The 17,515-nt window shown below is 39.7% G+C and overlaps 2 protein-coding genes across 3 annotated transcripts; both read left to right on the top strand.

Annotated features, from left to right (window-relative positions):
• The first annotated feature begins 1,881 nt into the window (after nt 1-1,881).
• LOC144659537 (polycomb complex protein BMI-1-B-like) lies at nt 1,882-10,648 on the top strand. Of its 2 annotated transcripts, none has more exons than XM_078519993.1 (10): nt 1,882-2,000; nt 5,817-5,956; nt 6,905-7,001; nt 7,608-7,663; nt 8,139-8,198; nt 8,842-8,926; nt 9,203-9,230; nt 9,325-9,423; nt 9,533-9,616; nt 10,328-10,648. In XM_078519993.1, exons 2-10 carry the CDS (start codon nt 5,851-5,853, stop codon nt 10,646-10,648), a joined length of 936 nt encoding a protein of 311 aa, XP_078376119.1. In that variant the 5' UTR covers nt 1,882-2,000; nt 5,817-5,850. The 2 variants fall into 2 exon arrangements, with proteins under 2 accessions (XP_078376119.1, XP_078376118.1); XM_078519992.1 differs by having other exon boundaries at nt 9,203-9,229; nt 9,321-9,423.
• Nucleotides 10,649-14,946: 4,298 nt separating this feature from the next.
• Nucleotides 14,947-16,440, top strand: LOC144660100 (G-protein coupled receptor 161-like). Its single transcript, XM_078520657.1, has one exon. It carries the CDS (start codon nt 15,300-15,302, stop codon nt 16,335-16,337), a length of 1,038 nt encoding a protein of 345 aa, XP_078376783.1. The 5' UTR covers nt 14,947-15,299; the 3' UTR covers nt 16,338-16,440.
• The last annotated feature ends 1,075 nt before the right edge of the window (nt 16,441-17,515 follow it).

A 17,515-nucleotide genomic window follows, 5' to 3' on the forward strand; every position in this document is an offset into this window, starting at 1 on the left:
TGTCGTTGTGGGAATTTAATTTTAGGAAAATTTTTTTTTTTTTTTTGTTTTTTTTTTTTTTTTTAGGGTTTTGTTTTTTCGCTTTTTTTTTTTTTTTTCTTTTTTTTTGGGCCTTTGGGGTTTGGAATTACCGGAGGGCCATTAAATAACCGGCGGTGCTTGTACAATTTCAACAATTTCTTATTTCTTATTTGGCGGTTCGGTTCTTTTTTTGGCCTTATGGAGCCGATAATGATTGTGTGATAAAGTCACATTTAAGTTTGTTAGGGTTAAGCTTTATATGTAATAGTTTTAAAACTGTTTTAAAGTTGCATGAAGTCTTCCAGTTTCTTCCTTAAACTGACTGACTTAAAGATTATATGACTGTTCAGTAGCTGTCCCGTTTTAGCCAGTGGCGAGAGCGAAAACAAATGCATTAGCGTCAACGAGTTGTTTTTTTACGTCGCTTGTTTTCGCCTACTAGCGATCGACTGACTACAAAGGGACACTCAAAGCAAGCATTCGACAGATGATGGTCAGGTCAGCTAGTGTCAACTTCTACGTGCAAGCGAGTCAATGGACAAAAAAATCATCAGTTTACGGCAGCTAACCAGGGGCACCCATCGAGAATATAGTTCAAAACCACTTAAAGATAGCACCGTTGAACGTATTTTAGTATTTAAGCGGTAGATAGAGGCATATTTTTATCCCCTAAAATTTTTTTATCTGTTCGGATTTCCTAGCTGAAAGTGTAGTGATCCGAAAGTTATAGGGATTAAAACTTACCTTTTCGAAAAACATTCCAGCCAGAGAAAGGCTCCCGAAAATTCTAGGTGACCTTTTTAGAGAAAAAATCCGTTAAAAATGAACAATTATACCATTTTTTAGATATTCGAAAATCCTAGGAAAGGCAGGCAAGCAAAAAAATTTACAATGAATGTTCCGAAAATTCTAGATCTCGAATCGTCTTCCGAACAGATATTTTAACGAAATATATTCCGTTGGGTGCCCCTGGCTAACCTGGATCGGTAAAGAACTAGCCTGTTTCAGGCATTCGGTGGGGGACGGTGCGAAGAATTGCGAGTGAGAGATGAAAACGGCGAGCGAAAAAATAGGGAACTAGCCGTTTTCTTTTCGCGCCGTTTCCCACAAACCAAACAGCTGAAACAGACTAGTAAAGAACATGAACTCAAGTTATGATATGTGATCCGTTATGTCGTAGATGCTTGATCAATGTTATTGTTTCCCGAACAGCCGAGTTGTACCAGTAAACCTAATTATAGTAAGACCCAGTGATTCCAAAGTCATGTTGAAAACCGATTTGTTTTAACGAGCACTTTACCGAATTTTGTCGCACAAACTGATATCATTCGAACGTCATCGATGCTTCAGTAAGGCCATCGAGTTTCCTTTCACACCCGAAGCAGTTGTACTATGAGACAGAAATTAAAATTTCCTTCCAAATTAACCACAATTTTGTTTACTGAGTTTATCAAGCCTACGGCACTTTGCCAGCCTACAAAAGCAGTTTACTTTCCGAAGTCACGAAAGTCCCAAAATAACGAAAAAATATATAGGACTATTATTCTATTCCATCGATATGTAATAATACAAAGGATGGATTCAAAGACAATTTCAATCTTGGGCTACCGTGTTTATATTATTGCGAACAGCTGGGCTTTTTTTAAATATACATGAAAATGTCGATGAAAAATTGTTAAAATTTTAAACCGAACGGGGAAATCTTTTGGCAGAAGCTAAGGGTTCTATCCCTGTTCCAGGCATCGAGGCAGACATCCCTTTAGTGAATAATGGCATAATTGTGGTAACTTATAGAAAGGAAGAAAGAGAAAAACATGCATTTATATATCACAGTTGTTTTGCATCAAAACAGATGTTTACAGTGAAGCGCGCCTCAGGGGAGACTGGTGCGGCCAGTCACGTGATTACGCGTATCAACAGCAACGTGTGCTTACTTGAAATCAACTCGAAGCCAGCAAGAAATTGTCAAGAAAAACACGGTAATTTCTCATCTGTTGTTGAAAATCTTAACTTAGAATTTACTAGTACGTTAGAGAAATTATTTAACTTTGTATGTACGGTATTTGTTTGCAGATTTGAAGCGTTTTTCGCCGTAAGTTTGTTGTTCAAAATGTGCGTTATTTTAACAGTCGGACTCAATGTATTCATTTCGTGACCAACATGCAACCAACAGACCATTACACATCTCATACTTTTACGGCGAACTGGAACATTTGATTCTAAAGCGTCCTATTATCGCTTAGAAAAGACATTCAAGAAGAGAAACACAATTTTTAAAATTCCGATTTGTGACCACGAAGCTCTGACGAGCAAAGAATTTGCTGTGGTAGCCGACCTCCGAACTACACATACAACAAACCTATGATCTGAATGTTTGACAGGAGCGCCGAGAAATGTGGCAAATTTTTCAGACATTAGATTTCATTTATCATATTGTTTGCTTTCCAACAGCATCTTCGGTAATCGTTTTTAGCAGCTATCAAATTATTTTTTGCCTGGATAAAAACTCCGCAATCTTTTATTTTGAAATGCTTTTGAAACCGAAAGAGAAGAGGTGTACATCAACTCGCACCGGAATAAATTTCGGGCCTGAAAATTATGCGCTTCGTTTGTAAAGAATTTAAGTCGGACAACAATACAAGGAATTTACAGCTCGCTGGTACTTTAATGGCAAGCTTTAAATTGATTTATCGAGGTTTTCGTTGGATTTTTTGTCGTTGCTTTGAGATCATACCTCCGTATGGCCGTTCAGCTTGTAGATCGGCCCTTTGCGAAGTGAGTTCTTCAGAGGACACGGCCAACATTTTGATTTCCTGATATTGGTTACAAAGGCTACAGCTGAGTTTTCCTGCGTAATTTAAGTCTGTTTTTCGTTCGGCTTTACCACCGTTCAAAAACTCCTTCTCATATGGCTGAATAAATGCCTTTCGGCTCACAGATATCGGGCTTCAAGGTAGCTAAGATTGAACAATTTCCATTGAACATTTCGACCGTGTGAAGTCAAATCAAACGCAAGCATCTATTTAATCGGCTTCAGGGGCAGGAACTGAATGCTTCTATTGCATGTATTTATATATTAAAGTAATGATAGATTAATCGATCTATATTCTAAACTACTGTCGGAGATAATTTGAGGACTGGACTATCTCGCACGAAACCTTTCGTTTTGCTCAGTGTCAGTTGTCGATGAAGAGTTGGCCTGCATTCAGTGATGCCGGTTTGAAGGAAACGAATATTTAAACTTAACTGTCATTTTAAAGCCGTTTACTCTCAGCCAAATCGCGTTTGAAAAAGGTTGGAAAATAACAACGATTACAACAGTATTACAGAAGATTTTCCATGTCGTATAAAGAGAACGAACGCTCTGAAGTCTAGAAAATCTAATGCCTTAATTTATAGCTGTTTCTTTATAAGGCATAGGAGAAATCTTCTCAGGTTTGGCTTATGTTGTTCACGAAAGAACTAAACATTATGTTTTAGCTAAGCGGCAAAGCCATCTAGAGTACAAATTACACAACATAAAAATCAACAGACAGCCGGTTTAAAAAAAAAGAAATCAAACATACAGGAGCTATAGAAAATAACTCAAGTATGCCTTGAAATATTTTGACGGCATTTCGAGAAGTCGGACAAATTTATACGTGCATAGGTGCATGAGCAATATTTTCACTTATTCCATATCTTTTCATTAGCTAAATTGTTATATGTTCCACGCAAAATCAACCTTTTTTGCTAGGCATTCAGTTGTTATACGATTGTAGAGGGATGAAGGCTTTCGGTCAAGCTAAAAGTTGTAAACAACATATTTTTCATTCCCATTTGTGGCCGGATTAATGTTCACGGGTGTTGCGGATAGTTTTAGGACTTCACCGTTTCATTAACATTTGTTCGCAAAATGCAGTCTACAACACCACTTTAAAACTTGAAGAGTTTAATTTCTCGATTTATCGATTCCAAAAATATGCTATTCGATTTGTGAGCAGAATGAAGGCAGTATACTAGTAAAATTTTATTTAGGCAGCTGTGAATTTTCCTGTTGAAAATAAATCACTGGCTGCCGTCCGGATCACAGCCGTGCTTTTGAATTTCCAGCCGGGAATTGAAATTTAGATGCAGCGTTATTATTTCATATTTTATAGCACTGAGAAGAGGTTTCAGACATTAATTTATTACAGCTCGAACAAACACACAATGAAAAGCCTTTGCTTAGTAGCTAGACTACTTTGTAAGTTAATGGCAACAGATCAGATCAGATCAGATCGCTAAATGGAGGCCAGCGTTTGGAATTGAGAAGCCTTAAAAGAATTACAGATAGCTGCAGGATTTCAGCTGTTTAGATGAAGGGCAATTGAAGCACCAGAAATTAGGAACTTAAATCTGTAGTTAGATGTGAATTATACGTGGAATCCCAATTCTTCGAATATCCCAATAACTCGAAGCAAAAGTAGTTTCCCTAAAGTTGATTTGCTTCAATGAGTCAAACACCGTAAATTTACCCTTGATTTCTGGAACTCCAAATTTCTTGAACCAGTCGTCATTTCCCTTTGAGCTTGGAGAAATCAAAACCCCACTGTATTTTTGTTATTGACGAACGATGCAAGAGGGAGTGCTTTGGCAGCTTTGGCTGAATGTGAAATGCACTGGAACTTTCCCTCAGTAAAGACTGGTTCTCATATGATCGCCCCGATTGTTTCTATCGCATCGATCGTTTGCAAATTCGGAGACGATCGTAGGCGATCGAAGCGATTGGAAGCGATCGGGGGTTCTCATATGATCGTCCCGATCGCCTGGTATGAGCGAAGACCTACGAAAAACAATATGTTAGTCCTAGATCCAGCAAAATGACAACCTTCAATGAAAGAGCAATCGCCAATCGCCGCAGAAGTTAGGGAATGTTTGTGTATTGTTCTCATCGATATAATCGCCTCAATCGCAAGAAAACGTTTTGGAGTGACAGAGGCGATAGAAACGATCGGGGCGATTATATGAGAACCAGGCTTAAACTGAGTATCACAGCGGTTGCAATTTATAACACCTGACAGGCCAAAGTTGTTAAACTGGCAATCCGGAAAAACATTCCCCACAACTGTGCCCAGAACAATACAATAAACTCCTGGTTCATTGCGGATGCCGTTTTACAGCGTTGCCACAGGTCAGGAAATGGTCCGGGAAAATATTAAAACTTCTTGAAGATCAGGGAAATGTCAGGGAATTTTATTTTGAGTCAGGAAAAATTAACATTTTGAAGAAAAGTCAGAGAAAATTGAAATTATATCAACTCTGCATTAATGCCATTGAAGGATAAAAAAAACATTTCATGCCCTGAAATGTTACTTCCTTATAGACCGGGACTGCCGGGTTGTTCGAAAGACGATTCACGCTAACCCAGGATTGGGAAAAGATGATCAAGATTTTAATTTCTCTTGTTTTAAAGGGTTTCCCAAAGCTAACATTTTGTTAAGTTTGAGATTGGTCCATGTCAAAACTGTGGGACAGAAAATATTAACAGAAATCCTCAACGAAATTATATAAAATTGAAATCAAATTTCACGCTAATCCCTGGATTAGCTTAATCATGCAAAAATTTGAACAACCGCGGCCCTTATTCGGGACGTATATGATCTCAGCGATGTTTTTTTCACTCTGAAGAAAAAAAAAGAAAAGGAAAGCGACCAATTGGCTTTCTTCCGCTTCTTTATCTGACATTTTGTGTTTAATTGGTAAGGGAAATTTATCAGGGAAAAGACAGGGAATTTTGAAAACTGATGTCTGTGGCAACCCATGTTTTGTTTTAGCAAGGAACTGGAAGACATCCTGCAAGGCCAGACGATGTTACGGTCGATGAAGATTCAAGACCTGAACCCTCACATCATGTGCGTGTTGTGTGGCGGGTATTTGGTGGACGCTACAACTATTGTCGAGTGCCTGCATTCGTGTAAGTTAAACGAAACAACCAAGCGTTGTTTTAATCTAGCTGAGGTTAAATTGATATTAAAAGGAGAAGTATCACGGGGATATTAAATTGTTTTTCGTCGAAACTGTGCTAGAAATGAGATATAAACCGAATTCCTGAAAAAATAAAAAAACAGTGATCGTTTCTAGCGTATTTTGGAAACAAAAATGCGAGAACTTGGCGAGAACTTGAAAAACTTTAGCGTGATTTTTCAATTTGTAATTCATTTTTACCCCTTCCACCTATGGCCAGAGACACTCGTCGACAGTTTCAGTACACTAGGTGGTAATTTATAACAAGCCTGGGCCATTATTTAATGGTTTCCGTTAATACTGAACTGTTTCTTAGCTTTTGAAATACCTTATTGTTACTTTTTTTTCGGGGGAATTTTTTTTCGCGAAAATGGAAGGCCCATTTTTCCCGGGGTTTTTTTTTCCCAATTTGGCAAAAAATATAAAATAAAAAAAAAAAATAAAATAAAAAACACCTAAAATAATTTTTCGCGGGTCTTTATTATTATTTTTTAAAAAAAAAAAAAATAAAAACCCCAAAAAAAAAAAAAAAAAATAACAAAATCCCGTGATACTTGTGTTTAAAAATAAAAATGTTTTACGTTTAAAAATAGACTAACCACATGCTGAAACGGTCCCAGCATCTTGCAATTGCAACTTGTTTGTTGGACAAAAACACGTTTTGCACCGCTTTACAAATTTTGGAACGTGTCTAAAACTACACACGAGTGCTCACGAATGACCACGGTGGTCGACTTGGCGGCTATGTTATTTTCATTTTTGGATTAAAATGTTGAGACTGTTTGTCTAGGGCTCTATATGTTTTTATTACGTTAATCTGAAATTGGCGGGGAAGGAGAGAAGGGAAGGGTGCTATAGTCCATCGGGAAAAGGAGAACACCAATGTTTTTTTTTCTAGTTTGTCGCAGCTGTATCGTGAAGTATCTTCAAACATCGTACCACTGTCCCGTCTGTGATGCGGAAGTACACAAGACTAAACCTCTGCTGCATATTAGGTGAGTGTCCACATATTTCCAAAGTCGAAGACAATCAGCTGTATCAAAAGGCACTACATGAAGTCGTATTGCGTTAAGGTTGAGTTTAAACGTTATTCCGATTCGCTAAGCGTTGTTTCCGTGAATGCCGCGAAATGAAAAAGATGTAGTGAATAAACACGGTAATTTATAGTTTCAGTTGTTACGAGCGTTGCAGCCCTTGACTCCCATGACCTTCCGGGCTCGGGGGGGGGGGCGGGGCCCCCACCTTTGGGACTCTCCACCGCTGACCTTCAGGTGTATAAATGGCGGGTACTGACGAATTTTTGGTTGTGGAAGGGGTAAGCTGCGATGGACTAGCATCATATCCAGTGAGGAGTAGAAATACTCCTAGTCGCTTCGTGCTACAGAAACCGGGATAAGCTCCGGCAAGAAACATGGGATACTCGACGCCACTCGCGACTCGACGCGGACCTAACCATAAATAAACTTTTCATTTTGTCACGAGTATGGAACTATGAATCAAAAATCCTAAGTCCACGACGAAGGTCGATCCCAAAAAATATAACCAAGAAAAAATACGCAATGGACGCATTAACAGATCATGAAACTTTCTCTCTTTTTCAGACCTGACCGAACTCTCCAAGATATTGTATTCAAACTTGTACCAGGCCTCTACCAGGGTATGTCATGTGGCTATTATTGCCTTTTATGTCCGAAAAAGGTACCTTTAGCAGCTTAGAATGTTTTAATTCTAGTTCTGGCAGATGTGGCGGGCCGCATACACAACCTGTACCATACTCTCACATTTTGGCAAATGGTATAATAAACTCACCTAAAATAAACCCCCAAAACTAAAAAGGGGCTAAAATAAAGAAAAAAAAAACAATTTGAGAAACATGGAGGGGCTACAGCGCTAAAAATTTGTTTAGAAAAATGGGTGGAAGCCGCAACTCGCGACAAACTCGTGGCCTTCGCGCGCGGACTTCGTATGTGGAGCGCGGTAGTCTAACATGCAAACGTTTTCAGTCGAGTCCTGTAATTAATATAGAATCTCAGAATGGCTATCTGTTGGTAGTAGAGATATGTACTTTCGAAGTTTCATAACTTATATTTAAGTTCTACATCGAATTGTAATTTTGTTCCCCATTTGTTTAGCTGAGCTGAAGCATCGGAATGATTTTGACGAAAAACAAAGAGAAGAGAACACAGCACCAGGTGAATTGATCAAATTGAAGAACTCGCAGAACTCTATGAATCAGTGTACTTTTTATGACTTTATGCTAGTACAGTTTGTGATTTAAATAGCGGTGTATTTAAATACAAAAGAAGAACTTTTCATAATGAAAGAAAAACATCTTGGAGTGAAAAGGATTAAAAGAACAAAAAAGAAAATTTGCCTAGAATGAGCCGACGGTGCAAAGAAAGGAGAGTGCTTTACTTGAAAATCTTCTTCTATCCGCTCTAAAAATTAAAGCAATTTTATGGTAAAAGAAAGGTATTAAAATCCAACAGTTGAGAAAACTACAAAAGTCAAAAAATTATATGCTAAAAGAAAGGTATTAAAACCAACAGATGAGAAAACTACAAAAGTCAAAAAATTATATGCTAAAAGAAAGGTATTAAAATCCAACAGTTGAGAAAACTACAAAAATCATATCATGCATATGCAGAAACGTTTACGGTCGCAATGCTCTTCTTTTCAAGCTCGTGACAAAATGATTGCCAAGTAAAAATGCAGAGGGGAGGGGAGGAGAGGGAGATCTTTGGCTCGAAGTAATGAAGAACGGACGGCGAACGAAGCGATTTGCTGAATGGAAAAGCAATGGCCGACAAACACTTTTGTTCTATTTTTTTTTAGAGGAGAGCGGAGCCGCGAATGAAATTAAGGATAACGTAGAAGTTGAAATGGAAGATCCAGTTTGTATAACGTTGGAATACTACAGGTAGGCTGACAGACACGTTCGCTATCTAGAATATACTTGAAGTGCTGTACCAGATTTTAGTTGTAGTTGTGCATTAAAAAGGCCGAGGACCGAAGATATCACAGCACGACGGCCACGAGCAGTCCCGAGCAGTCCCGAGCAGTCCCGAACAGTCTCGAGTAGTCCCGAGCAGTTAGTTGTTGCCTGGTCAGCTTGTCCGTCAAGTCACTTAAGAAATGCCAACCTCAGTGAGCCTCAGATATCTCATTTGTTCTTCTTTTTTTGCTCTATTAACAGGCGAAAGAGAAACTGGTTGGACAATCAGGTATTGTAAGCAGTGATGAGTTATTTGTGTGAGAAAATTCACTTTTATTTTATATTCATTCAGTGAGGCAAGTGTGTGTTTTTTTTTTCGGCAGATTTTTCCGACTCGTTATCTCAGATGTCCGTCTGCAGTGACTGTTGATGTGCTGAAAAAATTCCTTATAACGAAGTTCGCCATTCCTTCCACACATCAGGTAATGCGATTTTTGGCATCTTCATAAGGTATGAAAGACTTAGCAATTTTTTTTGCAACAGATTATTATTTTAATCTAATTTATTTTTATTTTTGATTTTGGTCTTAAGGCTGAAGTCATCCGTTGTGATGAGATCTTAGATGGTCACCTGACTATGAGAGAAGTGTCCCGGATATACGGACTCTACGCCAAGGTAATAATGTGAGAAAATCGAACACAGTACAACATTATGCGCAGCAAAATTGCAGCGTGTCCACCGCGGCTTCTACTTCACCATTCTACTACAGAATCATTGCGTTCAGTCTTGCCACGCAGCAATTTTGGGGGTGTACATATGGGGCAGTTTAAGGCTTGTTTAGATGCAAAACAGTTATCCCTGGTTGTAGGGTTATCCCCCCCCCCCCTCCCTCCCCCGAACCATCTTTTAACGAGCTTTTATATGATCTGTATGTTCAGACTTGCCCTTGGTACATGGGAAAAAGTTAGTTCCCCCACCCCACCCCCACCCCCAGGCTCACTCTCCCTTCAAAGCAAGTCCTAGGGGGGTCCAGGATTTCAAAAGGGGGGGGGGGGGCGCGCGGGTTTTTTTTTTTTTTTTTTTTGGCCCCCCCCCCCCCCCCCCCCCCCGACCCTCCGCCCAGTGTCACCCTGTTCCTGAGCAAACATTGCGATTTCTCATAAAAACGGTTCCCAGCTTTAATCAAAGAAATGTATGAAAAGCTTTGTCGCCCTATCATGGACAACTTTTCTCTGTATAAACAGGCGCTTAGAGAATGGGCGCAAAGTTGCAAAATGTTTTCAGGCCTTAAAGTAACACTGTACAAAAACATTGGTGAATTGCAGTAAGGTGGCGATTTGAGCACAAAAGGAGTTCTTGACTTACAATTATGTTTTATTTTCGCAGTCTTTTCTGGATCTGGAGTATGCATTCCTGGAAGTGAAAACGGAAGAACCTGTGAAACCTTGCAAAGAAATTGACTTACTTTCACGAAAAAAGATCAAGATCAAGAAGAAGAAAAAGAGAAATAAGAAAACGAAGGAAATTATGGCAAAAGAATTATCAACGAACAGTGGAACTATTACGGAATCAAAAACTGAACTCACAAGTCTACCGGAAAGTCAAACAGAACCTGTTTGTCAAAATAACGTTTTACCTACATTTCCTGACACTCCACCAGGTTTTGATCACGTGCCATGTTCGAAAGAGATCGAGTCTCCAGCTTGACGTCACGTGGAAAACGCGTGATCAGTTGATAATGCTTACACGAAGTATGTTCATGTAGATAACGGATACTTGAAAATGACGAATCAAGAAAGACTGGAGGAGAGTTTTCAGCGCTCTTATCAACAAAATCATGTACATGTACTTGTCAAACAAGCAAAAGCTCTTGACGACTCACGGAAATTTGAGCGGGTTCAAATACCATCGGTTGCATCTAAGGCTACGTTTACACGGACACGGTTATCAATCGACACGGTTTTATGACCTCGAAACCGCATCGAAAACGACACGGTTCAAGTGTTACACGGAGCCAAACGATTCCGACTGTCGAATGTGATGTATAAGCAAGCGCTGCTCTCTATGCTTGTTTCACCATGTTACCCTCGCAAGCGCCAGTTCGTGCCAAACATGGCCGTTTCAAATCGATGGCGCCGTTTGACCGCACGACAACGAACCGCACGGAAAACGCCCACTGAAGCGCGATCCGGACGAGGGCCGAGGGCCGGCGAGGCGAACCGCCGCCGATGCGGTACAATGAAACCGTGTCCGTGTAAACGTAGCCTAAGGCAGACCTTTACGCAAACTTCCCGTCTAAAATACAAATTGAATAGAATTGTCAAACTCCGATTTGCAATAAGTACGGACGAAATTTCAAACAAGTAGTTTCTTTGTCTAAGGAACTCCTGGTTTGATGTTTCGTCCGTACTCATTGAAGAAATTTTGACAACTCGATAAAACGATACCAACTGTGTTGTACAAAACTTCAAATGTCTAATGACGAATCTTGCAACGTTTGATACTATATCCATTCAGATCATGTTTTTTTTTCATGACGTGTTCACGCTTAGATGCAACGGACGGTATGTTTGTAAAAAACGTCTCTGACAAACGTAAGCGAGAGTTTTTAACTCTAACTTATGAATTCTCGCTTTTGCCGGTTTTGATCCTGACTTATGATGAAGGAACTGAGGGGCCTGAATAATCAGTGAGGAATAATTTATTCTCAAGCTAACGGATTTCTCTGGAAGTCTTTCTTGTTTGCTAGCTCTAACGACGAAGGGCTTTAACGCATGAAACGGTCCTACGTGATAAGAAAGAAGCCAGAGATTTTTCCGTACTTGTTTGAGAGAAAGTGCGATTTCTTTTTCTCAGGTCAGGTTGGTGTATGAGAACTGGCTCTCATACGGTTGATCCTGATGGGAAGGAAAGGCCAGTTGCAAGTTTGATAGCCTGCGTACAAGCGTTTCCGTACGAATGAAGAGGTATCCACTGAAATTTTGGCCAGGTTAAAATTGTGGCGAGGGAAATGCCGTCGCCTCGACGCTTGTTACGCAGGCAATCAGAGTTAGCAGGCGCGAAAAGTTCACGCGCTTTCTTTGCCAGTTTCGCGCTACATAAGTGACTCGGGCAGCTAGCGGCTCGATTGTGGATTTGAATCAATCCAACTTGTGGAATGTTCTCCATTTCTATAGAAAAGTTCTTCAAGCTACCATCTTGAAGAGCGCAAAAGAAGGAAATTTTGCACTGTCCTGGGAAAGAGTAAATAACCTAAAAAGCCCCAAGATAATATATAGGGAAGGAGAAAGCGAAGAAAATTAATTTTGTAAATTTTGTATTTAATAAAAAGCCAAAACATATTGAAAGAGCTCTGCAGTCTTTTTTTTTTTCCAATTTAAACGGGCACACTCATGAGATGCGTCCAGCCATAGTTAGTAGCAACTTAGTCAATCAGGTGCTCAATTATAATTACCTTGTTACTTAATTTCGCGGGCACTTTTTCTCGAAAATGAAACGTGCATTTCGCGGGACTTAATTTTTGCGATTAGGCCGAAAAAACGTTAAAACAATTAAAAATACGTCAGACGGAAACGTTAAGAATAATTTTTCGCGGGTCTTTACTGAATTTCGCGATAATTTGAAAATCGCGAAAATTAACTCCCGCGAAAATAAGTAAAAATAAGGTATATCAGAGAAGTATCTTTGCACCAGACCGTGATAATATAATAATAACTTTATTAAAGTAAATTGTTTGAACGGAGTTGCCGTAGCTCGTAAGGGGGATCGTCCCCTCTTCTAATCGTGGACATCTAAGAATTAACAATTAGACTACGAGCCCGAGTTTTCTATGAGCAAATAGTCAACTGAGGCGCAGCCGAGTTGACTATCGCTCAGTAGAAAACGGAGGGCAAGTAGTCTAATTGTTTTAGTAGAAACTCTAAAAGAGTCTTACAGTCCAAAACCTACAATATTTACTGACCACTAGCTTGAACGGACAAAACTTATAACATCATCGATAGAAAACTTTTCACCGACTTAAAGAGACTTCCGCGCTCGACTGTTTTCTAAACGTCGGCGAATAGAAAACAGTTCTTGGGAGAACTAATCAGATTCGTGAGATTTCACTATACGAACAACTTTAGCTGATTGTTTCTACTAATATAGAGCCGTTGCTGAGTCAGAATTGCAGAGTGTTATGATCTAGCCGGAAAATCTAAAACGAACGGAGTCCTGAGCGGAATCGGGAATTCTGCTTATGACTCCATCACATATGATTTAGTGACAACAGGATTGTTGGAGTCGCAACCAGAAAGGAAGCACTAGATGAGCGTGAGAACTAGCATTGTAATTGGTTTTCTTCCGCTTCTGCTCGCGACTCCGACAATCTTAAGGCCGATTTACACGGTACGTTTTTTTCGTGCAGGCTTGCCGCTTGCTGTGGTTGGTTTTATTTACGCACAATTTTTGTATGCTTGTAATTTAACATTCGCAGCGACAAAATGACCGTTAAATTTATGACTCCGCTTTGCGACTCCGATTTATTGATTTTCATTATGTCGTAAGCGCTCCTACGACTCCGTGCGCTTACGACTCCGACTCAAACTCCGTCGCTAGTCAAAAGCATGTACACTTAAGGTTGGTCCTCGTATGTACACATCGATCAGTTGCAAATATTGAGACGATCGTAGGCGATGCAAGCAAGTGGAAGCGATCAGGGGGATCGATCTCGTCCTGATCACCTGGTATGATAGAAGGCCTAGGAAATACAATCATTTTAGCCCTAGATCCAACACAATGACAGCCTTCATCAATAAAAGAGCGAAACTTGTGGCCTTTTATCTTCTCAGTTATTGCAGTTTTACCGCGAAGAAGGTAAAGAAGAGCTAGAAGAATAGAACACAGGCGATCCATGCATGCAATCGCGATCGCCCCAATCGCCGCACACGTTAGCGATCGTCTGTGTAATGTTCGCATGTAATCGCCCCGATCGCAAGAAAACGTTTTAAAGTTTTAACGATCGGGGCGATTACCGGTATATGAGAACTAGGCTTACGTTAGAGTTTAGTTTCAGTGAAATTCGTTGTTATAACCCCTGTTATAGAATGTTCGCATTCCACAACCATTCAGACGGTATGGTTCGCCTAGTTTGCCAATGGAATTATTTTTAATTTCTTCACATATTGCTATTGCAAAGTCTGTATGTGGTTAGCGTTTACTGTACATAGATCTGAAATACTGTTGGATCTAGAAGGTGAAACAACTAAAAGGCCGATTTACACAAGGGGTACACGATACGATTTGATGGGAACAAGTTACGATTCGTCGGCCGGCTTTTCTTTGCCTATTCAAATTGAAAGGATGAAAATCGGCCCGATTTCTAAAATCTGTGACATCGTAACAGATTTTTTAAGAAATCAGGCTCATTTTTAAATGCCCACTCACTTTCTTACAAGATCTGGGCCAAATAGTGTCGAAAAAACGTAGCGTGTAAAACAGCGGCAACTGAAACAATTGCGTTCCGGTTATTTTTCCCTCTGAATTTTCCAGTTCTATTGATTTTCTTATCATTGTCCAAGTACGTGCAGTTTGTCACGGAATGAAAACAACAGCACTTTACTGTAAAAGAATCGGGACAATTAGTGTAGTGTGTGAAACTGAACAATGCTTCATTAGCCGATAAGAGTATATTATTATTATACGCCATTGTGTGTGTATAAATGCAAGATTTAAAACTCTCCGCCTTAAATCCCAGTGGGAGTTTTAAAGAGCAACTTTTGAAGCTAAGTTTGTGTTTTGTAAGCTAACTCCTTGACAGTATCGAAACGAAAACTCGCCTTAACTATTTATCAATATTCTAGTCTTCGAAAGGTGAAAAGGGACCTAAGAAATAGTTTCTGAAAAAATCTCCTAAAATAACTCAGGTATACTTAACTTTTTAAACCCAAGTTCTTTATTATTTCACAGTTACATAACACGTCAAATTTTTCGCTTTTGATCGTAAAACATTCCCGGATGTGGCGGCATTCTCGCGTGGTTTTCAATTCTCTTTTGAACTCTGTCGGTCTTTGTATCAGTCAAACTGTTTGAGCATCGAACATTTTGATGTTCCGAGTACGACGTTTTTCTTCGATGCTTTCCAAGAATCGGAGACAACAATGCGCTGAGCGACCTCTATTCGCCGATTCCATGTGAATGTGAAGTTCTTTTACAGGGCTCTCCACATGAGTTTTTGGATTCTGCGTGTAATCACTTGCGCGTGATCTGCGATCATTCTTCTCAAGACTCGGGAACAAAATTTTAAGCGCCGAGCTTCAAGACCAGATACCAAAACACCACGATTGCTTGTGACTGGTTCAGCCGTTGACCGCATTTGAAAATGTCAGGAAATTTTACCAATAACTGCTGCGCCGAAGAGCCTGCCAAGGACGGATTCTACCTGGCGACTTCAACATGGCCTTCAAGTGCTGTGATTTTAACAACGATTCTCATGATAACAGTCAACGTGGTCACAATTATTGGAAACGCTTTTGTAATCGGGGCACTGGCAAACATTGATGCATTGAAAATCATGGCAAATAATCAAGTTGTTATTTCGCTGGCAGTCGCTGATCTTTTGGTGGGTGTACTGGTTACGCCATGCGCAATAGACAGCGTTATGGCGGGAAAATGGCGTTGTGGATACCTTTGGGGAAGACTAAATGCTTTTGGAAACTTTTCTTTCTGTATATCGTCCATAATGCATCTAGCATTGCTATCTGTTGATCGCTACATCGCAATAACTCGTCCGCTTGTTTATTCATCGGAAGTTACTAAAAAGAGAGCAAGAGTTGCGTGTCTATTGTTGTGGATTTATTCAACCGTTTGGGCCTTGCCGCCATTGTTCGGCGTAAGTCCTTACGAGTGCTTTATTCCTTACATCGGAAATTGTCCCAAGGAAGATTGGATGAACAGTAAAGCTTCAGTTATGTTTACTGCTTTAGTGGTTTGTGGTACATATGGAGTCGCGATTTTAGTAATGTGCTTTGTTTACGCCAAGATTTACATCAATATTTCTGATCAGTCAAAGAGAATTTCTGCAACAGCGAAACAACTTCGAACAAATAGCAATTTAGCAACTACCGCAAGAAACGCTTCGGCCAAGAAAGGAGCTTTAACAGTTCTTATTGTCATTGGAACTTACGTAGCTTGTTGGTCGCCATTTTGTCTTCTTCTGTTCACCCAAATGGCCCGTGGCAAAAAAGTGGGTGGCCCGACTGTGGATCTAACAACGATGTTCATTGGCTTTGCCAACAGTGCTTGTAATCCAATCATATATAGCATTAGATACACAGCGTTTCGACAGACTGTAAAGCGAGTATTTGTGAAGAAGAACAATTTTTTCGGCATCACTTCAGGCAAATTAAATTCCAATTAGTACGCAACTAGCAGCTAGTACTCTTTGATATTGATGTAAATATTCTTCATTTTGCAATTCGTACTGCTTAGTATTTATAAGTTCTTGATATCTTTCTACAGTTGTTTATTAAAGCTTAAACGAATCAGCGAAACAGTGATATTCTTTTTTGTCGGTTTTATCTACAAATTCCTTTCACCGTTAATCCCTGCCATACGGACAGCTTGTTATAATTATAAGGGCTATTTGTCAATGAATTTATTAACTCTGAACACAAGTTCATATAAATATTAATGGTAACGAAAAGTATATTTTGTGTTGTTTATTAAATATTTAAGTTATTTTTCAACATGCCCAGTTTTGCTCTGCTTATCTTTTGTGCCTCCATGACACAATTCACACAGTATGGTGAAACCAGGGATAAGCCGAGCTGCTAGTGTCTTCGACGTTATTGCAAACCAGAAACCCATAACTGATAAGGGTTGAAACGTAACTCCCATGATTCGCATTGTACAAAGCGTTTGCACATTCGTTACACTAAGTACATTTGGAAAATCCGAGAAACATTTAACCAATCAAATATATATTTGGATTACTCACAGCGCGCGCTAGCCGCGCTCGATGGCGCAATCTTTGAACAAGTGGAGTATTTGTTTTCTCTAGATTTTTTGTTTTCAACCCTGGAGAACTTCGCTTCGATACCTTAATGTATTTCTTACTTTCTGTACGAAATTAACGGCGTAGGTGACAGCCGCCGCAAACATTTGTTGGTGTTCTCGTGTAGCAGTCGCGATTTTTGTGTTTCAAATGGTCTAGAAAATGTCGTGGGGCGCGTTCCGTCCTTATGAGTTTCTGTGCAAACTCAATAAATCTCATGCCTGGGGTTCGAAGAGAAACTCCGGGGAAACATCGAGCAAAATTTGGACTTTGTGGCGGAAGTTGAAAAAGTGAATTCACTCATCTTCAGTTGCTCACAAATTGACAAATTCTGCCATAAACGCCTTCAAAACTGCGAGAGTTCAAACTGCTCTACGCGCTTTGCAGAAAGAACCTCTGACACATGGTCTTTATTTTCACTTGAGAAATGAGCGAAATCACTTTTTGTACTTCCGTTGTTTGCGCTGCAGGTGATTTTGGTGTCAGAGCGTTCTGTTCGCATTTCTGGTCGCCATCTTGGAATCGCAAAACGTAGAGAGTTA

Source organism: Oculina patagonica, chromosome 7 (assembly GCF_052425735.1).
Source record: "Oculina patagonica isolate OP01 chromosome 7, crgOcupat, whole genome shotgun sequence".
Taxonomy (NCBI): domain Eukaryota; kingdom Metazoa; phylum Cnidaria; class Anthozoa; order Scleractinia; family Oculinidae; genus Oculina; species Oculina patagonica.

Excerpts from the sequence above, each read along its gene's own strand:
- LOC144660100 (XM_078520657.1), top strand. The coding sequence starts at position 15,300 with ATGTCAGGAAATTTTACCAATAACTGCTGCGCCGAAGAGCCTGCCAAG.
- LOC144659537 (XM_078519992.1), top strand. The coding sequence starts at position 5,851 with ATGTTACGGTCGATGAAGATTCAAGACCTGAACCCTCACATCATGTGC. Across the intron at positions 7,002-7,607 it reads AAACCTCTGCTGCATATTAG|ACCTGACCGAACTCTCCAAG; the intron begins GTGAGTGTCCAC and ends TCTCTTTTTCAG. Across the intron at positions 8,927-9,202 it reads ATAACGTTGGAATACTACAG|GCGAAAGAGAAACTGGTTGG; the intron begins GTAGGCTGACAG and ends CTCTATTAACAG.